At 47.5% G+C, this 27,999-nt stretch overlaps 1 protein-coding gene across 5 annotated transcripts; it reads left to right on the plus strand.

The window, feature by feature from the left end:
* Window positions 1–88: 88 nt before the first annotated feature.
* Window positions 89–27,988, plus strand: C15H1orf159 (chromosome 15 C1orf159 homolog). Of its 5 annotated transcripts, XM_087878873.1 has the most exons (10): window positions 284–365; window positions 3,402–3,525; window positions 11,904–11,995; window positions 17,053–17,128; window positions 19,201–19,305; window positions 21,335–21,400; window positions 21,721–21,855; window positions 22,971–22,996; window positions 23,536–23,563; window positions 24,987–27,988. In XM_087878873.1, the coding sequence occupies exons 2-10, from the start codon at window positions 3,432–3,434 to the stop codon at window positions 25,079–25,081; spliced, it is 717 nt and encodes a 238-aa protein (XP_087734999.1). In that variant the 5' UTR covers window positions 284–365; window positions 3,402–3,431; the 3' UTR covers window positions 25,082–27,988. The 5 variants fall into 5 exon arrangements, with proteins under 5 accessions (XP_087735000.1, XP_034290802.2, XP_034290803.2 ...); XM_087878874.1 differs by lacking the exons at window positions 284–365; window positions 3,402–3,525 and adding an exon at window positions 89–153; XM_034434911.3 differs by lacking the exons at window positions 284–365; window positions 3,402–3,525 and adding an exon at window positions 151–269.
* The last annotated feature ends 11 nt before the right edge of the window (window positions 27,989–27,999 follow it).

Genomic DNA, 27,999 nt, shown 5'->3' on the forward strand with positions numbered 1-27,999 from the left:
GGCCTCCCCGCACCGGGCGGATCTCTGGTTCTTGTAGTCTCCGCGGCCTAAGACTCTCAGCATGGCGCCCCAACTCGGAACTACATTTCCCGAGAGGCGCCGCGGGGGGACGAAGGAAGCGGGGCCAGGCGGGACGGCGTCTACCTGGGCGAGGTGAGAGGCGTCGCCGCGGGGGTCGACGGGAAGGGTAGTTTCCCGCCCAATGCGCGGGCGGGCCGCGGAGGGGCCGCCGGGACTACAAATCCCAGGGAAGAGCGGGCGGACGCGAGGTAGGGCCGCCGTCTCAGGGCGGGGGGTACGAACGGGAGACGGTCGCGCGGTTGGCGGCCGCCGCCAACGGCTGCTCTCTGCGCCCGCGCGCCCAGGTAAGGCCGCGAAGGGGGGGGGGGAGCGCGGTGGGCGGGGCTAGTGGCAGCCCCGCCCTTTGTGGGGGGGCATCGCGGGTCCGAGGGGTTCCTGGAGTGGCTTATGGGGACAGGTGTCCAGCTCTGGCCTTGGGGATGGGATGGCATGTCGGTTTCGCCTGCGGGGCGCGGGATTACAGCACCCATCATCCCCTGCCCCCCTCCAGGGTATGGGGCTCCTGATCCCCGCCAAACAGGCATGCAGAAATCGTTGCCTTCGCCCTTATGCAAGACTTTGCACATGCGTAGGAATCAATACCCATGCTCCCCTGCCTGCTTGGCCCACTTAAAGCCTAGCACCCATCCTCCCTTGCCTGCTTGGCCCTTTTAAAGTCCCAGCACCCGTCCTCCCCTGCCTGCTTGGCCCTTTTAAAGTCCCAGCACCCATCCTCCCCTGCCTGCTTGGCCCTTTTAAAGTCCCAGCACCCATCCTCCCCTGCCTGCTTGGCCCTTTTAAAGCCTAGCACCCATCCTCCCCTACCTGCTTGGCCCTTTTAAAGTCCCAGCACCCATCCTCCACTGCCTGCTTGGCCCACTTAAAGCCTAGCACCCATCCTCCACTGCCTGCTTGGCCCTTTTAAAGCCTAGCACCCATCCTCCCCTGCCTGCTTGGCCCTTTTAAAGTCCCAGCACCCATCCTCCACTGCCTGCTTGGCCCTTTTAAAGCCTAGCACCCATCCTCCCCTGCCTGCTTGGCCCACTTAAAGCCTAGCACCCATCCTCCCCTGCCCGCCTTTCCCAAAGCCATGCCTTCTAGATCAGTGGGACTACCATACCCATCCTCCCCTTCCAGCCAGTCTCAATGCAGTGCCTTCCAGTTCTGGGGGAATGCAATGCCTATCATCCCCCACCAGCTTGGTTATGAGGCCTGGGCCGCCCTCCTCCGCTTTCCCATTCAGGGCCCAACCAGAAGTACATTTCCCATCGCTCCCAGCCAGGCTGACCTGGGAGTTACTATTCACACGTGTAACATTATGTCTCTGATTGTTGCTTGGGAACTCGGTTCTTCTCCTCAGTTGTCTTTGGCGATTTTTAATTTGGAGTCCAGTTTTTAGTTCCTTTTTATATGGAATGAGGAGAAGGAGGAGGCCAGGAAAGTGGGGTGGGATCCCCCTACTCACAGCCACCTGAGCTGCTCTAAAACTTGGTTTGGGCTGAAAAAGCAGAAACAGGAAGATGGAATAGGGTAGGGTAGGGTAGGGTAGGGTAGGGTAGGGTAGGGTAGAGTAGAGTAGAGTAGAGTAGAGTAGAGTAGGAATAGGAATAGGAATTGGAATTAGAATTAGAATTAGAATTAGAATTAGAATTAGAATTAGAATTAATTAGAATTAGAATTAAGAAGAGAACAAGAGTGAAGAGAAGAGAAGAGTGGATAGAATAGAACAGAGAAGAGGACTGAATAGGAGAATAGAATAGAATAGAATAGAATAGAGAAGAACAGAGAAAAGTGAAGAGAAGAGAAGAGTGGATAGAATAGAACAGAGAAGAGAAGACTGAATAGGAGAATAGAATAGAATAGAATAGAATAGAATAGAGAAGAACAGAGAAGAGTGAAGAGAAGAGAAGAGTGGATAGAAGAGAAGAGAAGAGAAGAGAAGAGTGAATAGGAGAATAGAATAGAACAGAATAGAGAACAGAGAAGAAGAGAAGAGTGAAGAGAAGAGTGGATAGAATAGAACAGAGAATAGAAGAGTGAATAGGAGAAATAGAATAGAATAGAATAGAATAGAATAGAATAGAATAGAATAGAATAGAATAGAATAGAATAGAATAGAATAGAATAGAATTCTTTATTGGCCAAGTGTGATTGGACACACAAGGAATTTGTCTCTGGTGCATATGCTCTCAGTGTACATAGAAAAACAAGATACATTCATCAAGAATCATAAGGTACAACACTTAGTGGTAGTCATAGGGTACAAATAAGCAATCGAATCATACTAGGAAACAATCAATATAAATTGTAAGGATACAAGCAACAAAGTTACAGTCATGCAGTCATAAGTGGGAGGAGGTGGGTGATGGGAACGATGAGAAGACTAATAATAATAGTAGTGCAGACTTAGTAAATAGTTTGTCAGTGTTGAGGGAATTATTTGTTTAGCAGAGTTAGTAATGGCATTTGGGAAAAAACTGTCCTTGTGTTTAGTTGTTCTGGTGTGCAGTGCTCTATAGCATCATTTTGAGGGTAGGAGTTGAAATAGTTTATGTCCCGGATGCGAGGGGTCTGTAGATATTTTCACAACTCTCTTTTTGACTCGTGCAGTAGACAGGTCCTCCATGGAAGGCAGGTTGGTAGCCGTGTTTTTTTCTGCAGTTCTAATGATCCTCTGAAGTCTCTGTCTGTCTTGTTGGGTTGCAGAACCAAACCAGACAGTTATAGAGGTGCAGATGACAGTTGCCGCTGGAGCCTGACTGACCCTTTGCAGCAGGAACAGAAAGGAATTAGCTAACCAGGTGCAAGAAACATGAAAAAAAAAAATCCCCCAAAAGTACAACTGGCATCCTAAGGGTGCAAAGTTACACTTCCTTTCCCTTATGTGGCCAAAGGGCACCTTAAAGGAGATGTCACCAGACTTCCTGTAAAGTTAGGGTGGTGTCTTCGTAAAATGCTTCAGTTTTCTAAGGAAACAATCAAGCAGTGCCATTCACAGGATCTGTGTAATGCTGGTTGAGTCTGCTCAAAGAACAGTTGCCCCATCGATTTCACTTGGGGGGGACGGTCAAAAATCTGTAGGTAAGCCGGAGTTTTTAAGATTGCCTCCTTCTTCCCTGCCTTCATGAGAACTAGCAACCAGAAGGAGCAAACCCGCCGGGTAGAACGACACAGGATCTCCAGGTAGCTGATCACAACTTTGCTGGGTGGACTGGACTGTCTTCAGCGTGATATTTCTAATTGTCAAAAAGGAGTGGGAACAACATCCTATCTGCTAAAAGTGCTATGTATTCGGCTCCCCTTTAGAATTACCGGCTAAAATGGTCATTTTTTTCCTTCAGGGAACGAAGTTCCTGATTTGGTCAAAAGAAATGCTGTTTGGTCTCATCCAGAGAGGAAAAATTGTGGAAATTAGCAAACTAGAAGTATCAAGAGCCGGAAGGGACCCCATACCATTTCAGACAGGTGGCTGTCCAATTTTTTTTTTTTTAAATTGAAGCACCTACAACTTCTGGTGGCAAGCTGTTCCACTGGTTAATTAACCACCGCCCTGAGTCCTTCGGGAGAAGGGCGGTATAGAAATCTAATAAAATAAAATAAAAATAAATTGTCCTCCCTGTTAGGAAGTTTCTCCTTAATTCCAGGTTGCTTCTCTCCTTGGTGAGTTTCCATCTGTTGTTTCTTGTCTGGCGTTCTGGTGCTTTGGAAGATAAATTGACCCCCTCTTTCTTTGTGGCAGCCCCTTCAAATACTGCCATACTGCTATCATGTCACCCCGTAGCCCAAAGGGACAATAAAACCCAAGAGCCTTGATAGTACAGTGGTTTAGTGCACCCTGTTATTAACACAGCTGCCTGCAATTTCTGCTGGTTCGAATCTTACCAGGCTCAAGGTTGACTCAGCCTTCCATCCTTTCTAAGGTAGGTGAAATGAGGACCCAGTTTGTGGGGGCAATAAGCTGACTTTGTATAAATATACAAAAAGTATGAAGGCTATTGCTTAACGCCTTGTAAGCCGCCCTGAGTCTCCGGAGAAGGGCGGCATATAAATCAAATTAAAAAAAAAAAGAGAGAGATACATTTCCGTAACAAGGGTCTTTATCGCTTTTCTAAATTTCTTGGGGAAAATCCTCTATTATTTCATTGACGTTTTTGTGTCTTTGAGGGCGAACAAGAGCGAAATTCTCGGTGTCCTTTGAACTCATTCCTGGAATGACTCAAGGAAGGCGAGGAGTCAAAAAATCTGGGCAGGGTAACCAGTTTGGTAGGTTCTGAAAGTCTGGCCAAACGTCGTAAGGGAAAGGACATCATCTCCAACCTGCCTCCAATTCTAACAGTTGGTTGAAGGTACCAATAGCTGCTTCACCTCTTCTTATTTTTTAATAAACGGAGCTGGGGTTGTTGTTGGTTTTTTTTTCTTTGCTCAGCTATTTTATCACCCTGTGGGTGGCTCTGAGAATAATTTTCCAGGAAAAACCCCACGTGCCGGCGTAGATCGTCCCCGATTAACGCTTGGCTACCTAGGAATTTGGCAAAGCGAGCTGCGGCTTTTACAAACTTTTGCAAACTTTCCAATTGATTTTTTTTTTTTTAATTTGATTTACATGCCGCCCTTCTCCGGAGACTCAGGGTGGCTTACAATGCGCTAAGCAATAGCCTTCATCCTTTTGTATATTTATACAAAGTCAGCTTATTGCCCCCACAAACTGGGTCCTCAATTTACCCACCTTAGAAAGGATGGAAGGCTGAGTCGACCTTGAGCCTGGCGAGATTCGAACTTACTAATTGCAGACAGCTGGAGTTAAGTTACGATGCATTAGTCTGCTGAGCTATCCAGGCTCCAATTGGATTGCATCCAATCTTGGTCCTCCGGTCATTAAGGAAGAAGAACAGCCGTGGCCCAGAGGGATTACTTGTGCCTTTGACAACTTTTGCTAGAAAATTGAAAAGATTTGGGGAACAGGTTGGGTTTTTTTTGGTCTTTTTTAAGATCCAGAATTGGGCGAGGGAGGGGTGAAAAGCCGTTGAATGAAACTTCGGGGCCGTGCTATCCTCTTGGGCCCTGGCACTAATGACCCTCATCTATATTCCAAATTAAATTTATATATCCAATCAGATTATATTCTTTCCTCTGATTAATTCCCTCGAGTTTTTGCGGTGCGCGATGATGGGGGCTTCTCAAAGGAAGGGTTTTTTTCGGTGTGGAGTTTTGAAAAGCAGCGGCTTTGATGTGAAAAGCGGTTAAAAAGCTCAGAGTTGTGAGTCTCCTTGTGGTGGTGTGTGGGGGCGAGGAAGAGATGAAGGATGCGTCCACCTCATCCATGGGGGATGCAAGCCTTGGTAGTGGGAAGAGGGACTCTGAGAACGCGCAGAAGGCGACTGAGGAAGGAAGCGAAGGTGGGAAGGAGAGAGCAGGAATTCCAGCGTGTGAGATATGCTTGAGGTACACTTCAATCTGGCCTCACACACACACACACACACACAGACACACACACTAGTATAGAGTGAAGAACAAGGGATTCCTGCACAAATAGTGTGCTACACCAATACAGCTGGCCTTGTGCCATGCCTAGCAGAGATCTCCCAAGCACAATTTTGCTGCACCTGGTTGAACCAACGGTCACCAACTGGTGGTCCATGGACCACTGGTGGTCCGCCAGAAAATTTTGGTGGTCCACAGAAAAATTATTTGCCTTTTTTGTATTGCACTAAGTCCTCAGACTATGGTCCCTGGGACAGATACATGCAATGAACGGTTGTGTTACTGCAGAGAGTCTCCCCCTTCAGGGTCTTTTTGTGTGGGTCGGAGGGGGGCAGGAATTCCGACTTGGGGGTCTGCTTCAGCCTCCTGGTGTGGGGGCTTTGGGTGAAGGCTGGAGGGAAGTGCCGCTGGTGGCGAAGAGCCGGAGGGCCTCGTTCCAGTGGGACTGCATCATGGCCTGGAACTGGCTGACCATCTCAGCTCATCTGAGCCTCCAGGTGCCTTGCACTCCCGCAGGTCTTCCCTCTGCTTGGAAAGCCTATGCTCCTAGTCCTCAGTGAGGTGCTTCTGAGCCTCCTTCTCGGTCAGATCCAATTTGAACTGAGCCGGCTGTTTTGCCAACTCTTTCTCCGCTTAGCTTCAACAACTGCTTCCTGTTGGGGCCCTAAGGAGCCCGGGCGGGGAAGCAAGGAGTGGCTGAGAGTGGCGGGGTGAATAGAGGCTGGTGAGGCGCCCCTCGACGTGAGTGACATTGAGTTGGCCACGCCCACCCAGTCACATGACCACCTAGCCACGCTCACCCAGCCGGTCTTTAGGCAGATCGTATTAGTGGTCCGTGGGATTTAAAATTATGAATTTGGTGGTCCCTGAGGTCTGAAAGGTTGGCGACCCCTGGTCTGAACCAACCCATACGGTGGTGGGGTGGGGGGGCTTGGAGAAGTCGGAGCGGTAATCCGACACGTGTCTGGATCCTTGGAAATATTCGCTTCCTGCTCCGGCTTGAGCTTATAACGCACGTTCGGGTAAAGCTATTTTATAGAAACTGAGTTGCTGCCAGTTTTTTTTTTTTTATTGACAAGCCATTCAAAAGCCATTCTTTGCCTTTACAATCCCGATTAATAGCCTGCTTTGATCGCCTTGCCTCTTTAATCAGCTTAACTGTTAAAGTATTAAGAAATCTTTACCCCTGCTCGCACGCAGCTCAGCGGAGTAGCAGCGCCGGAGAATGTAAGCCCAATGGGTGGGTTTCACTGATGGGGCAGGGGGAAGCGTGGAGGCAGGAGCGGTGGGCTCCTTTGTGAAAACTCGGTTGGAATAATTTTCCCGTCTTCGTTGCCAATTCAGTGGGTTCGGGGGACTATTAAAAAGAGAAAAGGGTCGACGCGAATGGTCTAACTTATAAATTTGCACGTTAAGATGATTTGTTTGGGATTCGAAGCGCGTTCTCTTTTCATTTCTCCGTATACTATCTTCCTGAAACTGACTAGTGGCAAGCGAGATACTAGCCCAGTGATGGCGAACCTTTTCCGCGCCGAGTGCCGAAAAGGGAGCGTGCACACGCACGGAAATGGTGTAGGGTTTCCTGCTTGGGCGACGGGGTTGGACTAGATGACCTACAAGGTCCCTTCCAACTCTGTTCATCTAAAGCATTCAATTCCGCTCCTGCGCTAAGCCGGGCAGCCGTTCTGCCAAGCGAGTCCGTCTCCTCGAAGGCGCGAAAGAAATATAGGCTTAGCCGGGATAAAAACATCAGCAGTTCAATCTTGAAAGGAGACAGATCAATTCTTGGGCCGTAAAGGCAGATAAATGCCAGCCCAGCAGCCAAGAGAGCAAACGTTCTTCCGAGCATCTTACAAATTTGTGGCAGCAGAGAAAAATCGTTCCATAAATCATCCTTGTCTGGTTGATAAGGACATGATCGAACGAGCCGGGCGGGTGGGGATGTGACCCATCTCACTAACCCCCATCTTTCTAGTCGGGCTCCAGTTTTTCCTCTTTTCTAAACGAGAAGGACGATAGATCCGTTTTTGGCACCGCGTTAACAGCCGCCGGCGCGAGATGGATAAAACGGGTAGGTCGCCAGTTCCCTTGAGATGGCCTCCTCGTTTTTCAGCCAAGCCTGGCTGGTTTAAAAAGAAAAGAAACCCAGGTTTCAAAAATAAACCATCTTGTCCCCAAGTAAGACGGTCGCAGCTGGCTGGTTAAATTCCAGATTTGGAGAAGGATTCATCAGGCCACTGAACAGCCAGTGGCTCAGTTCAATGATTTTTGGCTAGCTGGAAGGAATGAAGGTTATTTTTAAATTTTTCCCGCTGATATTGACAAAACACAGACATTTGTAGAAAGGCCATCATCGGAGGTGGTATTCAGCCGGTTCACTGGAACCGGTAGCAGAAATCACGGTGGGCAAAAAGCTATTTAACAGAGTTATTTCCAGATTGACTCTCTCCTTGATCAGTTTCCATCCATTATTCCTTGCCTGGATTTCAGTTCCTTTGAAAAATAGCTTGACCCCCCTTCCTCTCTGTGGCAGCCCCTCCAATATTGGAAGACTGGCTTGGAGAGCTGCCAGGCTGATATCTTCAAAACTTGGCAAGGAGACTCGGAGAGTCAGGAACCAATTAAGCGAACTAATTGTCTCCTGCAAACTCCCCTTTCACTCCTCTTTTATTCCCTATGGGAGGGCCCATTCACTGTCCACCTGCGGCTTTACTCCTGAGTCGCCCCTTGTTCCTTAGCTGTTCCCTTCTCCTGGCAGCTCACACTGGGAACAGGCTCCCCTGTTCTTCTGCCCCACTGATGTCCGACTCCGAAGGCAGCTGACAACTGTCAGACGGCCCTGACCCCCTCTCTGCCTCCTACACAGAGCCCTCATCAGAGCCCTCCCCAGACTCCAGGACTGGCCCATGTTCCTCCCCAACCTCCTCTCTGTCTTGAGTCTGCCCCCCGCTCCGCAACACCCTCTTGCAAAAAAAATCTGCCAAATGTGAGCAGTTGACTCCTAAAACAGAGATGCTCGTCTATTTAAACCGACATGTCGCGATCGGATGTAAGTCGGATCAGAGCTAGTGGCCCTCTGATCCTAGGATTGACTTTTTTAAAAAAAAATAAATAAATCCAAGCCAATTGGTTGTTATCAAGGACCTTTTTCTCATTCTCCGGCAGGCTTGTAAAATGAAAATTTGTATGCCTCTTAGTTTGATAACGCCCGATAATAGGAAGCCTTACAAGCCCCTCAGCTTTCACAGGCCACAAAGCTTTGATGTGTCTGTGATGCGAGGAGAAGAAATAGTCTTATTTTCTATCAGTTTTTCACTCCCCCTTAATACATTCGCTTGGTTCCTGTTGCGATAAATTCCCAGGAATAAAACAACTAAGCTCCGTTTGCGGTTGAAATTGACGGATGCGAAAAGCTTTCATTCCTTCTCTCTCTGTGCTTCGCAAGTTGTATTTAGGGGGTTTTTTTTGTTTTGTTTTTGGAGATTAAAAAGATACTTCATTTTCTAAAGATGGGTGAGAAAAAGACGTTCAATTATCACTTGAAGGAGGCGCATCTTTTTTCCAATTTGGGCAGATCAAAAAAGCCAATTTGTTCTTGTGTACTTCGTCGGATTCCTTTTCGCTTTTATTTTAATTTTTTTTGTTGTTTTTTTTAAGCCGCCCGCCCTCCTCCCTTTTAATTTGATCAAAATTGCCTTTTATGTTTGCGCTGGAGTTTTCTCCCAATTGTGCATGCCAAATTAGAACTTAATACAGCCTCGCGAATGGCTTCATAAAAGTTATTATCGTTCTCGGAGTTCATCAGGCGTCGTGACTCATTTTACGTCCCTTCGTTTTGGTTGCTAAGGCAGGCGAGAGGGGCGGAAGATCTGGTGGGGGGAGAGATTTCTCCTTGCCCAAAATAACCAGGATTTTTCAGCCCTCTCAAAATTGCTTTTCATAAAACTTCGTTATAAAGCTACTAATCCCAACTGGGAAATTTTGCCTCCTTGGGATGTTCCCAAGGTTGATCCATACAAAATTGGTAAAAGTAGATTTTCTTATTATTATTACGTTTGCATGTCCAGGCTGTGTGTGGTTGGAGGTGCAAGAAGCTATTTAGCAGATTAACAGAGTTGGAAGAGACCGAGCAGGAGACCCTACATCATTTCCGACAGATGGCAGTCCGGTCTCTTCTTGAAAGCTCCCCCAACTTCCGAAGGCAACTTCTCTTCCATGGGTTGATCTTCTCCCCGTCAGAAAATGTCTCCTTATTTCCAGGTTGAATCTCTCTCCTTGGTCAGTTTCCATCCATTATTCCTTGTCTGAACTTCAGTTCCTTTGGAAAATAGCTTGACCCCCCTTCCTCTCTGTGGCAGCCCCTCAAATATTGGAAGATGCTATCCTGTCTCCCCTGGTCCTTCTCTTCACTAGACTAGGCATGTCTTCTGTCCATCGATGGTTTATTCAGATGTCTGTCTATCTGTCTGTCTGTCTGTCTTTCTTTTCGTTTCTTTCTTTCTTTCTTTTTCTTTCTTTCTTTCTTTCTTTCTTTCTTTCTTTCTTTCTTTCTTTTTCTGTCTGTCTTTCTTTCTTTCCCTCCCTTCCACCTTCCTTCCTCTTTCCTTTATTCCTTCCTTCCTTCCTTCCTTCCTTCCTTCCTTCCTTCCTTCCTTCCTTCCTTCCCTCCCTCCCTCCCTCCCTCCCTCCCTCCCTCCCTCCCTCCTTCCTTCCTTTTGCTTTGGAAAATAGCTTGACCCCCTTCCTCCTCTCTGGGGCAACCCCTCAAATACTGGAAGATGCTCTCCTGTCTCCCCTGGTCCTTCTCTTCACTAGACTAGCCAGGCCCAGTTCCTGCAACCGTTCATCGTATGTTTTAGCCTCCAGTCCCCTCATCATCTTGGCTATTGATGCTCTGTTCTTCCTTTCTGCATCCACATTTTTTATATCGATCCGCTCGTTTCCGCCATTTTCTCACCGAGGGGGCCATGTCACCATAGTTCCCATTGGTGACATATAATATACGAGGGTAAATACATAATTCTGTATTTATTTATTTATTCTGTTATATTATGTGGTGTATATTGGAGGTGGTGACCCAATGAGAAATATATCTGCCGAACAAAACTCCGCATCGGCGTCAGGAAGGGCATCCGGCCAGTAAACACTCTGCTAGTTCCATTCAGTTGCCCAAACTCTACCCCGCAAGGGATTATGGGGTCGTTAGACGATGATGATGATGATGGGAGATGGTGACCCTCGGAGAGCTGCATGCAACGAAATTTCACTTTAACGTATGCCGATTAGCGTACATTGAAAGTGACAATAAAGTTGTTATTCTATTCTATCTCCAACCTCGATTCCTTTCATCCTGGGCCTGGCATTGATTGGCTGTCTTTTGAACCCACCGACAAGGTTCCTGGTTGCTTAGCAACTGCGCACACCTGTCAGCAGGTGCAGAAGTGTGCTGTGACTCCTTTGGCGGTGACAATTTCCCCCAGCCTGTCCAAATTACAGCATTTCCATTACAGGGTAGCCCGCGACGTATGGCCGTTTTTGATTTATTTATTTTTTTTAGCCCAAATTTATGTTGTTCAATGGGTACATTCGTTAAGTGAGTTTCGCCCCGTTTCCTGCCACGTCGATTAAGTTGAATCACGGCCGTTCTTAAATTAGGAACACGGTTGTTAAGTGAATCTGGCTTCCCCGTGGACTTGGCTTGATAGAAGGTCGCCAAAGGGGAATCGCGTGACACCCCCCCCCCCGGGAGACACAGCGACCGTCATAGACGTGAATCGGTGATCAAAGCATCCGAATGCAAATCACGTGACCATAGGGCTGTGATGCACACGTGCCCAAAGTAGCACGCGAAGCCATGTCTCCTGGCACGCAGGGTCTTGCCTGTTCGTCTTCTGAGTTTCTGGTGTGCATGCGTGCACGATGATCAGCTGTCTTTCGCGCGTCCGGTAGTGCTGAAAACGGGTGTGCGCATGGGCGCTGGCCAACTGATTGTTGGGCTTTTTTGGAGCGCGGCTTTTCTGGAGCGCGACCCTGACGAGCGTGCTCCCATCACTGCCATAGGGGGAATGCCGCAATGGTCGTCAGTGTGAGACGTCATGAGTCACTTTTTCCCAGGGCCGTTGTAACTTCGAACGGTCACTAAACGAACTGTTGTAAATTGAGAACTATCTGTATTCCCAAGGACAGGCAAGGCACATCCTTACCGCTTTGCCTCTGTATTGCTATTTAGCGGTCCAGAGGGAGTAAAATTGCAGCGGGGAAACTCTGAATATTGGATATCTATTTATCTATCTATCTATCTATCTATCTATCTATCTATCTATCTATCTACGTATCTATCTATACTTTTCTTTTCTTCGTAGGCTTTTGCTCCATCTCAGACATGGCGGTTCCCTGCGTCTTCCTTCTAACTGTGCTGGGAGCAGAAGTCACCAGCAAATCCACTGACAGCTTGGTAGGTATGGCTTGCGGCCGTTGGCTGAAATCTAAACTCAAAAGGAAGGGATTAAAAAAATCAAAGGGAGAGGCTGAGATTTAGCCGCTGAACCTCGTGACCTGGACACAGGAATTTTATAAGTAGCATAACCGCTGCCGGCTCATTGGCTCATGAATTCATTGACGGCCCTACTCCCGGGGTAAGTTACGGCTCTAACAAGCCACATTAGATTCATTGTTTCCTTACTCTGAGGATGCTACGAGGGGAAGCCATCTGTTCATCCAGCGAGTGTCCCTGATGTGGCTCTGGAAGACCGCAGCCTTTTAATCCTGATTTCCAGTTGTGATTACTGATCACTCCAAAGGATATTAGTCGGTAGATCGGATCAGCCTGGATTTGTGATTGAGAACGCTGTTTTTAAACAAAAAAACCCCCCCAACAACCCCAAACAAACCTGTTTTCTGTAAAAAACCTCTGCCGCCTTTTTGTGAATAAAAGAGGAATTTGTTTCCGGATTGTAAATTAAAGATATATTCTGTTGATCCACCAGACAACTCGGGTCCTTGTTTCAGAAGGATTTCCATACCAGATTTTTCATGGTAGCGTGTCTAAATCAGCGGCAGGATTCACAAATTCTTACCACCGGTTTGCTGTGCACACGCTCGCTTTGCGCGCCTGCCTTCCACACGTGCGCCCAGTTTTCCACACATGTGCCCAGCCTCGAAAACGTAGCTAAATAGGATGGCATAATGCCGGCGTGGGCAGGGGCGGGCCCACCCGCAGTCGCCGCTGCCGGTTCTCCCAAACCGATACGAACCGGCTGAATACCATCTCTGTGTCTAATGTAATGTAATCTAATTAAGCAATGGATGAAAAATCAATCGGGGAGAGAAGCAACCTAGAACTAAGGAGAAATTTCCTAACAGGACAATTAACCAGTGGAACAGCTTGCCACCAGAAGTTGTGAGTGTTCCATCACTGGAGGTTTTTAAGAAGAGATTGGACAACCATTTGTCTGGAATAGTATATGGCTGTGATGGCGAATCTGTGGCACGCGTGCCACCTGTGGCACGCGTAGACATATCAGGCACGCGAGCTCAGCTCCAGCTGATCTTCGGGCCTTCTGTTCCCACCAGAAGTAGGGAAACAGGCTGTTTCCTGCCTCTGGAGGACCTCGGGGATTGGTGGGGAAGGCCCGTTTTTCTCTCTCCCCAGCCTCCAGAGCCTTTCTAGGAGTCTGGGGAGGGTGAAAACGGCCCAGATACAGCCCATTTGCCAACTTCCGGACTGGGGGTTTTCTTGTCCAACCCCCTGCTCAAGAAGGAGACTCTTATGTACAGCATTATTTTAATCAATCAATCAATCAATCATGGCTGGCTGGGGAATTCTGGGAGTTGAAGTCCACACATCTCCAAGTTGCCAAAGTTGAAAAACACTGTTCCACACGGACAAAGCCTGACTTAATCCCTCCAAGTCTCAGGTTTCGAGGTCGTCTCAAATAAATTGCATTTCAAACAAAGTCTTTGATGAAAAACTCCCATTTATTAAGCACGACATTCTAACTCCGATTCCATCGTAGCCAACACTGACTTCCTGACCCAAAACCCTCCCTTTCCTTTCCCCACTCCTCTGCACTCATTGGCCATCTTCCAAGTCACTCTACCCCTAAACTACTGCTCCAGCTCAAAGGAATTTCCCCCCTCCCATCCCATTTCCTAGGGGATATTATCTCCAGGGAAAATAAGTAGGTGAAAAGTCAAACGTCCCTTTCCAGACGCCTCCGCTTCTCCTTCTTATGTCAGCACTAAAGTAAATGCAGCTTGAAGTGCTGACACCAAGTATGATTTACAAAAGCGGAACTATATGTTCTTCTTACTTTTCATCCCTTCCACCTGCTCGTAGGTGACTCACTGCATTAATCTTGATTTAGAGCATCTCCAAATCAGGGCAGCTAAGATTTCTGTTCGAGGCAAGAATTCCCAAAGCCGGTAACTTACAGTCTGTTCTGAACAGTACTTGCTCTCATTTTTTTCCCCCCTCTAAAAAGACAAGAAAAGATTTCTTTCCTTGTCAGAATTTCCTGGTCTGGTAGAGCTACTTTTTTTTCTCCCTCTGCCCCATCCATTCATCCATCCATCTCCTAATACGATCACCAGCAACCTTTGACCTCCCCAGCTCAAAGCCGTCCAGATTTGGAGGATTGCAATTCCCATTGCAATCGGTCATAAGTGTGAAAAACGGTCATAAGTCACTTTTTCCAGGGCTGTTGTAACTTCGAACGGTCCCTAAAGGAACTGTTGTAAGTCGAGGATTACCTGTAAACCATATTTCTGGGACTAAAGCATTTAAACATCCCCCAAATGCATCTTTCATCTCTCCGGCTAAAAACTCATCCATGCAGCGGTGGGTTCCACATATTCTTACCACTGGTTCGCCCCGCGTGCGCATGCTCGCTTTGCGCGTGCGCCATTCATGGATGCGCCCGGCCTAAAAATCGTGGCTAAATAGGATGGCATTACGTCCGGGCAGGCTGCTACCTGTTCCCCTGGATCGGTACGAACCGGCTGAATACCACCTCTGCATCCATGTATAAATAAATATTGGATTCAATTCAATGTCTGCTAAGATGTCTGCTGACACTGGAAGTTTTTAAGAAGAGATTGGATAACCCTTTGTCTGAAGTGGCGTAGGGTTTCCTGCCTAAGCAGGGGGTTGGACTAGAAGACCTCCAAGGTCCCTTCCGACTCTGTTATTCTATAATTCTATAAGCTGGGAGGAATCTCTGCAGGAGGGGGGAAAAACGGGATGCAAATCTCAAAGTCAGCCCCTTCCGGCATTTGATAAATCAATAAATTAATTTTCCCACCGGAGCGAAAACCCATCCAGTCTCCCTCTTGAACTGTCAGAGGTTTCCTGTTGGCCATCGTAACTGCAAACGGTCGCTAAATGAACTGTTGTACATTCGAGAACTGTCCGTCTTCTTCACGTCAAGTTTTTCCCATGTTTATCTTGGGAAAGGCCAGTATATCTTCATCTCTCTCCGCTGTGAAATCCCGAACCCAGCGTCGCGCCCGGGGTTGAATTATTCTTTTGTCCGCGCCATCGATCAATTCCAGAGCCCGCGGGCCGTACGGCATGCTACAACTTCAAGAAGAAGAAAAATCACAGCTCAAGATTAGCAAGCCTTTAAAACATCCGAGCGACCAAAGCTTGGCAGGAAGACAATAAGTCTACGTGAAAAGCTTGGCTGGAGATCGCAGGGCGGTCGTGTTCTTGACAACTCATTTAAAAGGACTGCTTTTCCGAATCGATCCCACCAATCTTTGGGCTTGGAGCCTGGCCAAGCCGCAAACCTCACATACAAGGCGAGACCACCGTGTTCTCCTGTGGGAAATTGGGCTCCAGATGGTAAATAAAACAGCAGCTTTCCTAAGTGGAACTACCGGAGGAACGCGGAGAGCCCGGCGCGGAATATTTTGCGGGAACAGAAAATGTGCTTTTTAAACGTTTCGTGGCGAGCTGGCTGGGATGGCGTCCAGCCAAATGACTCTGGGCAGGGAGTCAAAAGGAAACCACCAACAGTTCAAGATGGAGACTGGATGGGTTTTCGCTCTGGCGGAAAATTTATTTATTGATTTATCAAATGCATCAGCCGATCCGGGGTCTGGAAAAAAGCCGGGAGGGGATGACCTTGAGATTTGCACCCCGTTTTTTTCCCCCTCCTGCAGAGATTCCTCCCACCTTATAGAATTATAGGATAACAAGAGTTGGAAGGGACCTTGGAGGTCTTCTAGTCCAACCCCCTGCTTAGGCAGGAAACCCTACGCCACTTCAGACAAAGGGTTATCCAACCTCTTCTTAAACACTCCCAGTGTTAGCAGACACCTTTAGCAGACATTGAATTGAATCCAATATTGATTTATACAGGGATGAGTTTTTAGCCGGAGAGATGAGAGCTGCATTTGGGGATTTTTAAATGCTTTAGTCCGAGAAATATGGTCTACAGGTTGTCCTCGACTTACAACAATTCATTTAGTGACCGTTCAGTTACGACGACACTGGAGAAAATGACTTACGACCGTTTTCACACCACCGTTGTAGTACCCCCATGATCACGGGATCAACATTCGGACACTGTCCTGGGGGTCACGTAGTCCTCTTTTGCGACCTGACAAGTAAAGTCAACGGAGAAGTCAGATTCGCTTAATAACCGTGTTACTAGCTTAACAACTGCAGTGATTCGGACAACCTACAAAATGACCCCTAAAAGTAAAGGTAAAGGTTCCCCCGCACATGCGTGCTAGTCGTTCCCGACTCTAGGGGGCGGTGCTCCTCTCCCTTTCAAAGCCGAAGAGCCAGCACTGTCCGAAGATGTCTCCGTGGTCATGTGGCCGGCATGACTCAACGCCAAAGGCACACGGAACACTGTTCCCTTCCTACCAAAGGTGGTCCCTATTTTTCTTCTTGCATTTTTTACGTGCTTTCGAACTGCTAGGTTGGCAAAAGCTGGGACAAGTCACGGGAGCTCACCCCGTTCCGCGGCACTAGGGATTCGAATCGCTGAACTGCCGACCTTTCGATCGACAAGCTCAGCGTCTTAGCCACTGGGCCACCGCATTCCTTCTATGACCCCTGCAACAGCTAATAGAATACATGCCCTTGTCACAGGAACAGGAAGCTCAAGTGCAAAGCCCAAAAGAGGGTATAAATAACCCTCACTCTCAACTCCATGTGTGGTCACTTGCACCAGGACCATGTGCTTGGTGGTTCTGCTTCGCCATTAAACCATCTTTCCAATCAGCCTCCATGTTTCCAGTGTTTTTCTCCCTGCTTCGAACTAAACCCAGATGTCGTTTTCATTCTCCCCAGCCACAGTCGTGATCTCTCCTCTCTCCTGCTATTTATTTTGGTGCTTCGGACGAGGTGGGGCCACGTAAGGGCGATTGCATTGCGGTTTGGTCTTCACGCGGGGGCGAGAGATTACAAAACGGAGTTCTAAGCAAATGAATTTTGGAAAAAAAATTGTGTGTTTTTTTTTGTTTGTTTGTTTGTTGTTTTTCTTCTCCTTACACTAGGAATCGGATGCAGAATGCTGCGTCGATACGATGGAAGCCAATAGCACCTGTCTCGCCAACAGCCAGTGCACTCCAGGTAGGCAGTTACAGGGGTGGGCTTCAAAAATCTGCCCGGTTGCTGGGTGGGCATGGCCTAATCGGCCTCCTGCACCACGGCGGTGGCAGGAGGCATTTTTGCCCTCCCCAGGCTCCAGAGGCTTTTCCCAAGCCTCCGGGAGGGTGAAAACGGTCTTCCCAGGCTCCGGAGGCCCAAACTTCCGGTAGGCCCATTTTTCGCCCTCCCCGAGCTTCCACGCGTGCCCTGCGTTTACCTGCATCCAAAACGGGCCGCGTGGGAACTCCTGGGAGGGGAGGGGTGGGGCGGACAGGGCGGGGCCAGCCAGGAGTGAGATTTGGGGGTTCTCCGAAGTGCACAGAATCTTAGCTAGAGGTTCTCTCGAACCCCCAGCAGCCTGGTTTTGGGCCTGCAAAGAAAGCAGCATTTTCACATCCGGAGAAGCCGATCCCGAGGTTGGATGGTTTTCTCTGTGATCTCCTTTCCAGCGGCAGCTTTTAAGCCTTCCGCCCACTTAATCATTGTGAAAATCTTATCCTGTTAATTTGTTTGAGCTTCCTCCCACTTTTTTTAAAAAATCCCTCCTGGGGTCAAGATTGAAATTAATCAAGTGATCATTTTCGGCAGTATGCTCCTGTGGGGTTTTTTGCCCCTTCCTCCTTCATTGTTCCAAAATGGCCAACTCCTGTTGACTTAAAAGCTAAAGAGTAGCACGTTTCTCCTTCTCTTTCTCGCTTACCGCCTTAATGCGGTAAGGAAACAAATATTTTGTTTCTTCGTTAAATTTATGCGCTGTCCATCTTGCCGAGGGACCTGGCGTTTACAACCCAAAGTCAACATTTTAATGTTGTGTATCTTGCAAAGGTTAACTTATCAAAAAGAGAGAGGGAGGGGGGGAAAAGAGAACTTTCTCTGTTTTCCTTTCTTTTCTTTTTTTTTTAAATGCTGTCCAAAATCTGTGCCGGGGCTTATTTCTGCCACTTTAAGTTTCTCCTAAACTACAATAAAATTGCAGTGCTGATTTTCAGCACGAGGGGAGATGAAAGAATATTGATGCTCAGTTGGGGGTGAAGGGGGAGGCCTGTGTGTGTTCCTTCCTTCCTTCCTTCCATCCCTCCCTCCCTCCCTCATCCATCCTTCCTTATTTCCAATTCCTTCCTTCCTTCCATCTATCCCTCCCTCCCATCTATCCCTCCTTCCTTATTTCCAATTCATTTTTCCTTCCTTCCTTCCTTCCTTCCTTCCCTCCCTCCCCCTCATCCTTCCTTATTTCCAATTCATTTCTTCCTTCCTTCCTTCCTTCTATCTATCCCTCCCTCCCACCCTTCATCTATCCCTCCTTCCTTATTTCCAATTCATTTTTTCTTTCATTTCTTCCCTCCCTCCCTCATCCGTCCTTCCTTATTTCCAATTCCTTCCTTCCTTCCTTGTATCTATCTCTCCCTCCCTTCCTTCCATCTATTCCTCTTTCCTTATTTCCAATTCATTTTTCCTTCCTTCCTTCCATCTGTCCCTCCTTCCTTATTTCCAATTAATTTTTTCCTTCATTTCTTCCTTCCTTCCCTCCCTCCCTCATCCGTCCTTCCTTATTTCCAATTCCTTCCTTCCTTCCTTGTATCTATCTCTCCCTCCCTCCCTTCCATCCTTCTTTCCTTATTTCCAATTCATTTTTCCTTCCTTCCTTCCTTCCTTCCTTCCTTCCTTCCTTCCTTCCTTCCTTGTATCTATCTCTCCCTCTCTTCCATCTATCCCTCTTTCCTTATTTCCAATTCATTTTTTCCTTCCTTCCTTCTATCTATCCCTCCCTCCCTTCCATCTGTCCCTCCTTCCTTATTTCCAATTCATTTTTTTCCCTTCATTTCTTCCTTCCCTCCCTCCATCATCCGTCCTTCCTTATTTCCAATTACTTCCTTCCTTCCTTCCCTCCCTCCCTTCCATCTATCCCTCCTTCCAATACTTCCTTCCTTCCATCTATCCCTCCCTCCCTCCCTTCCATCCATCTATTCCTCCTTCCTTATTTCCAATTCATTTTTTCCTTCCTTCCTTCCTTCCTTCCTTCCTTCTCCTCACTCTCCTGTCCTCACACCACACAGGCTGCTACAGGCGGTGGAACGAAGACGGCAGCAGCGCCTGTGTGAAATGTGAGAACGAGACCCTCCCGGCGGCTCCGGCGTACAACCTGACAGACTGTCAAAACAGTGAGTCCGCTGATGAACTTCCGATCCTGCTCGCCTGTGGGGCAGAGTTAAGAATGCTCCCTCTGCTTTTCCCCTCCCCGTCCAGCAGAGGGCGGAAGAGAGGCATTTGAAGGATTCGGGATCCTGGGATTGAAAACAGCTCAAGGTTCTAGTCCTCCTTTTTTTTTTTAAGAGGAGAAAACAAACACGGTTACAAGAGTTGATTTGTTGATTTGGCGTGTTTTGAAAAAGCCCCTCGATCGATACCTTATTTTTATTTCATTTATTAAATTCATATACAGGCCCTCTCACCTACAGTAGTGGCCAAGATTGTGGAAATCTTTTGGGGAAAAGTATTTTCTAAAACTTGGCTAATGACACCACTTTTTTTTTTTTTTTTGGAGTAGTACCATAAAATTATATATCCGTGGAAAGATAATTTAATCAAGAACGTAATGCAATGACTTTTATGAAGGACTTGCTATTAGAATAGCAGTGACAGTCTAAAGAAGAAAAGTGAAACACATAGAAAAATACGAGACATGCAAAAATGATCACCATGTCAGTGAATATTGAGTTGGGTAACCTTTTGCATGAATTACAGCCTTACAACGTCTTCCCATGGAGTGAGCCAAGTCTTTGAGTTCTGCAGCTGTTATAATGTGAAACCAAGATTGAAGGATGGCTTCTATTAACTGGGTTTTATTGCTGGGTCACTTCTGACTTAACAAGTTTCTTTAGTCGGCTCTATAGATTTTCAATTGGGTTAAGGTCTGGGCTATTCCCAGGCCTTTTTTGATTGAAACTCAAAAAAATAAATAAAAATGTGGTGTTATTAGCCATCAAACCTCAAAAAATACACTTTTCCCAAAAGATTTCCACAATTTTGGCTGCTACTGTATAAAGCAGCTCTTTACCTCAGTTAGTCTTTCGTTGAGCAATTCCCAGCTTCGAGACTCTACCGTTTCTTTCTGCCTTTACGACAGTAGGAATGCAAGTCCCCCCCCACCCCACCCCATACGATGAATGCCAACGCATAATTTTGGGGATTGGGCTGGTTTTTGCCTTGTTGCCTAAACATATTAAAGCAAAATCCGAGCGATGGAGCCAGGGAAAAAAACTTGCAATACAAACGGGTGGGATTCAACTGGTTCAGACCGGTTCGGGTGAATTTTTACATCCGGTTCGCCGAACTGGCTGGCCCCTCCCACCCCGCCCCTCCCAGGAGTCTCCACGCGGCCACCTTTAGATGCCATGTAAGTGCAGGGCCCAGATAGAGGCTCTGGGAGGGCGAAAAACCAGCCTACTGGAAGTTCAGGAAGGCCGGAAACGGGCCTTCCGCCCGCCTCTGGAGCCCGTGGAGGCCGTTTTCGCCCTCCGCCCACCTCTGGAGCCCGTGGAAGGCAAAAACGTCCCCCCCCCCGGCCGTGGTGAAGGAGGCCAACTAGGCCACACCCACCATGCCCACGTCCACCCAGCAACCAGGCAGAGAACCCCTTGCTAAAATTTTTGTAGCCCACCCCTGTCTATTTCCTATTTCCAGTTATGTTTTGGCAAGGAAATGGTTTTTAGAGCAATCTTGGCAACTTTAAAGATGGGTGGACTTCATACTGGAAGTATTGGAAGTCCGGAAACGGGCCCGTTTCTGGCCTCCGAAGCCCGGGGGAGGCCGTTTTCGCCCTCCCAGAGGCTTGAGAAAAACCTCCGGAGCCTGGGGAGGGCAAAAAATGGGCCTACTGGAAGTCCAGAAATGGGCCTGTTTCCGGAGCCCGGGGAAGGCCATTTTCGCCCTCCCAGAAGCTCGAGGAAAGCCTCCAGAGCCTGCAGAGGGCAAAAATTTCCCTCCCCGCCCCCCGGCCACACCCACCATGGCCACGCCCACCCAGCAACTGGGCAGAGAACCGGTTGCTAAAATTTTTGAATCTCACCCCTGAATACAAGTCCTTCTCTCTTGGAATCGGCAATGGAGAAATTCAGCTGGCTCTGGCCATAACTTCTTCTTTGTCTCTTCTCCAACTTTCTGGCTTTTTTTTTTTTTTTTTTTTTGTAGATGCAGCTGGGGAATTGAACCCTCTAATCAACCTAACTACCCTAACTCCAGAGACTTTCGGTATAGGTGAGTAACGCCGAACAGACTTTGCAAGCGGTGTTAGGGGTGTCTTACCCCCATAGTATTTCTTTCCAGAGAGTAAGTCATTTGTGTACCAAGTTTGGTTGAAATTGCTCGAGGCGTTCCAGAGTTATGCTGGAACATACACAAACACACAGAGCCATTTTTATATATTTAGATTAAAAAATGGACATTCTGGAGCAGGAATTAAGGGGCGACGGTCAGCAAGACACTCGCTGGCCAATCTCAAGGATTAATTTGCAAGGTTAGGAAAAAAATGTTCCTTCTGTGAGACGCTTCTTCGTTTTTGTTTTGGCTTTCTATAGGAGGTCCCGAAGTCGCGGCTTCCCTAATTTTTGGCACTTTCTTGATCAGCCTCTTCCTCATCCTCTGTGTTGCATCCTTCTTCTACCTCAAACGTGCCAATAAACTCCCCAATCTCTTCTATCGAAGAAACAAAGGTAGGTTTGTCTGCCGGTTGTTGCGGAGAAGATGATTAGCGGGGCTGGAGGCTAAAAACGTATGAAGGACGGTTGCAGGAACTGGGTACGTCTAGTCTCGTGAATAGAAGGATTAGGGGTGGCACGAGACACAGTGTTGCAATATTTGAGGGGCTGCCACAAAGAAGAGTAGGGGGTCAACCTATTCTCCAAAGCACCAGAAGGCAGGAGAAGAAGCAACGGATGGAAACTAATCGAGGAGAGAAGCAACGTGGAATTAAGGAGAAACTTCCCAACAGTTCGAACAATTAAATCAGTGGAACAGCTTGCCACCAGAAGTTGTGAGTGCTCCATCACTGGAGGTTTTTAAGAAGACATTAGAGAAGCGTTTGTCTAAAATGGTATAGGGCAGGAGTGTAAAACTCACGGGCTGGGGGCCAGATCCGGCCTGTGGGATGCTTAGATCTGGCTGGGGAGACCGCCCTGAAAATAGCGAAGGACCAGCCCACAGTCCCTCTGCCAGTGAAAACGGAGCTCGCGAGCGCTGCGTGTCTCCCCCCACGAGCTCTGTTTTCGCTGCAAGAAGGTTACAGGAGGCTGTCGCAGCTGGAAACGGTGCGCAGGAGCCTGTTTTCACCGGCAGATCACTCAGGCGCCCCCCGACACAAGTGACATCATGCTGGCCATGCCCCTCCCTGACCACGCCCCTCCCCGCCCCCCACAGTCAAACACAACCCTGATGCGGCCCTCAATAAAATCGAGTTTGACACCCCTGGTATAGGGCCTCCTGCGGGAGCAGGGGGTTGGACTAGAAGACCTCCAAGGTCCCTTCCACTTGTGTTATACTGTTATTCCAACCCCCCCCCCGGGGGGGGGAAATCACCTTCGGGTGGTTGTAAGAATTGAAAGAATTTAAGATTCCTCTCTCCTTGGCTATTTAACCTAGTCAGGAATCCTTCCAGGCTGTTCAGGAACAGATCCCTTGGTAGGGAAGAGAACCTTTTGATGTCGGTGCGCATAATTGAAACAGACTTCTCTTGTTAATCTTTTCTCTCTCTCTCTCTCTCTCTCTCTCTCTCTCTCTCTCTCTCTCTCTCTCTCTCTCTCTCTTTTTTATCCCTTTCTATGTTTCCCAGGGTCCATTGTACAGTCTGCTGAATCAGTAAGTACGGGATCCACCTTTGGGGATTTCCAGGATATTGCAAAGCCTCACAAGGCAAGAAGGCGGCTGAGGATGATGGGTGGGGAAGCTGCCACTGGCGGGAAGGTCCCAGATGGCCCCTTCCTGCTCTCTCTCCTTCCTCTGGTCTGTTAGCAAACTCGGGGCGGTGTTTTGCAATCCAGGAAGACACAGCAGAATATTGGATTGCTTACACCGGTGTTTTTCAAACCCGCAAATTTAAATTGCACGGATTTCCATTCCCAGAATTCCCCAGCCAGAACGGCTGGGGAATTCTGGGAAGTTTGAAGTCCGCATCCTTTTCCAGGTTGGCACATTTGAATCACGCTGGTCTCAATAATGGAATTTCCAGCGAGAAATGACAATGTGAGATCACCATAAATCCGTTTTTTCCCCAATTAACGGGTAGAATCGACGATCAATTTTCCCGGAAAACCGGGACAGGGCCGGGGGGTGGTTATCGTAACGCAAAGGCCGACTCGTTTCCAAATCTCATCTCGATTTTTTTTTTTTCTTCCTAGGCATCCATGTTATCTCCACCTTCTTCAAGTAAGGATTTTTCTCTTGCATCTCTCGTTCGTGCAAAACGCCTTAGCTAGGTGTCTTGGGTAACAAGGGTTATTTCTGCAGGAGTAAAACCTCGAGTTGTATCAGGGATAGTGTTCACTTATTTTCCTTACCGGTTTGCAAATGTGTGCGCCTGCGCCCAGCCTCAAAAATGTGCCTTAAAAAAGGATGGCATAGAGCCAGGGCAGATGGATGCGCGATTTCCACCCATGATTTCCATTACCGGTTCGGGCGAACCAATCCAAACCAGCTTAATACCACCTTTGAGTTGTATCCAGAAAAGGAAGATAGGATGGCTTTGGAAATCTGGGATGATGATGATGATGATGATGATGATGATGATGATGATGATTTATTTTATCCTAAGAAATCTCTTCTCAACACAAAGCAGCTCTTTGTTCCCCCTGATCCAGGCATAACTACAACCCCTTGTAATGGTTCTCTCCCCGTTTCCACTACCCTAAATAGTTAAGCTCTTTCAAAAACAGACCGAGCAGTGTGCAAGATTTTTACGGGAATGCTTGGCGGCGAGGGAAGCATTTTTGAGCATGCCTCTCCGGGGCGCCTCCAACAATTCAATCTGCCTGAATAAATCCCAGGTGGCTCATTTTCAGTATCTGCAGACTGTAAATTCATGCACCGTTTCGGGTGGCAGGCGACTGGAGCAGAAAAAATAATTACAGTTGAGGGAGGAGGGGGGGAATGACGGGATTTCTTTCTACCGCCTGTTCGTCAACAAAATTGTCTTAATAAGCATGTAGAGTCAGGAGGCTTACACTGTCCCCTAGGGAGCCCTTGTTTTCCAAATCAAAATATTGTGTCCTTTTGGCATATCGTTTTTTTTTTAAGTGAGGGTTCCTCCCAGTTTTTCTTTTTTTAATTTTCCTGTTTTAAAAATGTGTATCTGTGTCTGGGTGAATTTAAATCACAATTTAAATCACTAGTAAAAAGGCTTGATTGAAATCGACTTGATTTAAATCATAATTTTTAAAGAGAAACTGTCATCTCAGTCCCGCAGCGGCTCCTCCTCTGACCCGCTGTTGACTCACCGACAGTCCCAATATTGCAGAATATACAGCCTCATGCTACATAACTTTCATGCTGAATAAATTAAATTATTAATGTAACTTAAATAGAAAACTATCTTTAAATAGATTTTTTTTAAATAAATTTGATAAAAAAAAAATCATCAATTTTTATCCACCCTGATCTCTCTCTCTCTCTCTCTCTCTCTCTCTCTCTCTCTCTCTCTCTCTCTCTCTGTGTGTGTGTGTGTGTGTGTGTGTGTGATGGGATGGGCCAGTGTTGGAAGAGAAAGGTGTGGAAATCCTTTGAATGAATTTTAAGCCTCTTTGGTGAGACTCGGGATAGAAACTAACCGTGTTTCTCTCTCTTTTGACTCCAGTCCGGAAACCTCGTTATGTCCGACGGGATCGTTCGCTCGCCACCTCTACCACCAGCACGACTTTGTCCACCGAGACCCGGGTCAGCAATGTGTAGCCATCAGGACTTGTAAATACTAGGCCAGCCATTGAGTCGCTGGGAAATCACCTAAGAAGAGAATCGGCGACGGGGGGCCAGACGGCTTCCGAGCAACGAGTGGACTCGTTCCAATTGGCAGGAAACGGGGACGTTAGGTTACCTTTAGGAGAGAGACTTTTCTGGCGACCCGGATGGGACGCCAATTTTAGCTTTCCTGGTTGCCAAGCAGCTTCGAGAAGTCTTTGCTCTGGACCCTGTGATTTCTGCGGTTGGGATCGAGGCCTCCTAGCCGATGAGGAACCAACTGCCTTGAGGAAATGGCCATGCTTCAAGGGAAACTCAAGTGCCATATTTTTTGTGTGTGTTTTTTTTGGAAACAAAATGGCACCGAAAATGCTTTCCAGAGAGGGGGTTGTTTCTCTCACACGCGGGATAGGCTGCTAGAAAGCACACTCCCTTCTTCCTGTGGTGTTTTTTTTTTTTTTCCTAGAGTTTGACCGAGGCCTTAAGCTCAGGGCAGCCTTGCCGTTTTTTGAGCGTTCAGATAGGTTTTATTCTCCCTTTTTAATCTTCTTCGCACCCAAGTAGGGCCCAGCCAGGTTTCCTTCCTTTTAGTAAAATCCTAGCCTGCTCCCTGAGTTTTTAAGGTGGGGGGAGGCGGCCAAACCCCAACTTGGACAGGCCCGGCCCGTCTTCCCCATAACCACGCTTGGAAGCCCAGAGTTAGCTCTTCGAGGGGTCAACCGCTCACCCCATGCTCTCCGCTCGCCAGCAGCGAGAGAAAGGTGGGTGCTTGGGAATACAGCTAGTCCTTGACTTACAAGAGTTCATTTAGTGACCGAAGTTACAACGGCACTGAAAAATGTGACTTACGACCACTTTTCACACTCGACAACCTTTGCAGCATCTCCGGGATCACGTGACTTACATACGGGGTGCTTGGCAACTGATTCATACTTACGACTGTTGCTGTGTCCCGGGGTCATACGATCCATTTTTACAAGCAACGGATAGAAACTAATCAAGGAGAGAAGCAAGCTAGAACTAAGAAGAAATTTCCTTGACAGTCAGAACAATTCACCAGTGGAACAGCTTGCCACTAGAAGTTGTGGATTCTCCAACACTGGGAAGTTTTTAAGAAGAGATTGGACTGCCATTTGTCAGAAATGATATAGGGTCTCCTCCTTGGGCGGCGGGGGGGGTTGGGCTAGATGACCTCCAAGGTCCCTTCCAACTCGGTGAACCTTCTGACAAGCAAAGTCAGCGGGGAAGCCAGATTCACTTAACAACCAAGTTGCTAACTTCTCAACCGCAGTGATTCGCTAGCCACAGCTGTTGAGTAGAAAGGTCACAGAACGGGGCAAAACTCACTTAAGAAACGTCTCGTTTAGCCACAGAAATTTGGGGCTCAATTACGGTCGTAAGTCGAGGACTGCCTGTATTCTTTTGGCATCTAGTTTGGTGCTCTGTAATAACTAAATCTACACCTTTTAGAAAGGCTCCAAACTCAACAGTAGTGGTGACTTAGCTTCCTGGATGAGGGGGTGTTCCTCTCTCCCCCCTGCACCCCATGCAGTTGTCCTAACTCGAGTCCGTCCTTATGCAAATCAAGGCGCGCCAGTCCTTAAAACTCTCCAAAGGCCATGCAAAGAAATCCAGCCACTTTAAATCCCCCTCCGTTCAACGATTCCTCCGTGGAGGGTTTCTTTTAACTCTTTAAAGAACGCTTTAAACTGTTTTTTTAAAATTCCGAGTTGATCTCGATTCAAGGGAAGTAAACTAGGATCTAGAGAGCGGCGGCACCGATTCCAAATGTTGGAGCCAAACGGGGCATTGTAGAAGCCACAATCCTTCCCTCCGAAGGCAGCTGTCTTTCCCGCTAAAATTGGATGTCGTGTTCTCTTCCTTGCCTTGCTTTCCGTCAAGGCCACTTTTCTGGCCCTTCCTGAAGTTGTCAGAATACACAATCCCAACCCTTAGCGTCGGTCACGCTAGCTGGGTTTACGGTGGGAGTTAAAATCCAGAAACCCGCGGCCGACCGCCGCTTCCTTAATCTCGTGATACATGCACCTCCCATCCCTTTAAAAAAAGTGACATTTGTGTTACCGAAGTTGCATGGTTATTAATTTAGGGTCCTTTCCTTCCTTTCGGCTCGTTAACCATCCTCCGTTGTGTGGGGAAAGTGACTTGGGAAGAGCCTGTAGATCAGTAGCGGGTTTCACTTACCTTCGCTACCGGTTCAGAACTGTGAGCGCGTAGGGCATCCGTGATGACATCCGGGCGGATGGGCAGAGCCTCCCACCACCGCCGCTACCGATTCGCACGAACCGGTAGAGACTCACCACTGCTGTGGATGTCCCGAGATTCTTTTTTTTTTTTACTCCTTCTGAATTGACCGAGATTCTATGCAATGAAACCACACAATTTCCTTACGCACCGAAGCCAATCTCCTTTCCTCCTTCCTTGGTGCATTCGTGGCTTGTTTTAGCTGGGTTTTTTTTTTTTTTTAAATTTCCTTTCCAGATAGAATTTTTTTGTTTTGTTTTGTTTTGTTGCCTTTGTTGTGTCTTTCAAACCGACAAAAGGACACCTCCGAAATTGCTGACCCTGTTTTTCTTATTTCAAGACTGTCCTTTTCTTCCAATTGCAACCCAGGCCGAATTGCATCGTCCGTAGAGGGGGAAGGAGGGAGGGAGGGAAAACATGTTTGCTCTTTCATCAGAAAGGGTGCAAAAAATAATATTTTTTTTTGAAGTGAGCCATTGAAACCAAAACACTGGAATAGAGAAGTTGTTTGTTTGTTTTTTTAAAATCCTTCACACCGTTGTGTCAAATGCAAAACGTGTAGCTTTGTATATATACATATATTTTTTTTCACTCCGTCCTCTCTCCCCTCTGCCTTGAATAAAAGCACACCGAATTTGACGTGTTTTTCA

This window comes from Pantherophis guttatus, chromosome 15 (assembly GCF_059756535.1).
Source record: "Pantherophis guttatus breed Tessera chromosome 15, ASM5975653v1, whole genome shotgun sequence".
Taxonomy (NCBI): Eukaryota; Metazoa; Chordata; class Lepidosauria; order Squamata; family Colubridae; genus Pantherophis; species Pantherophis guttatus.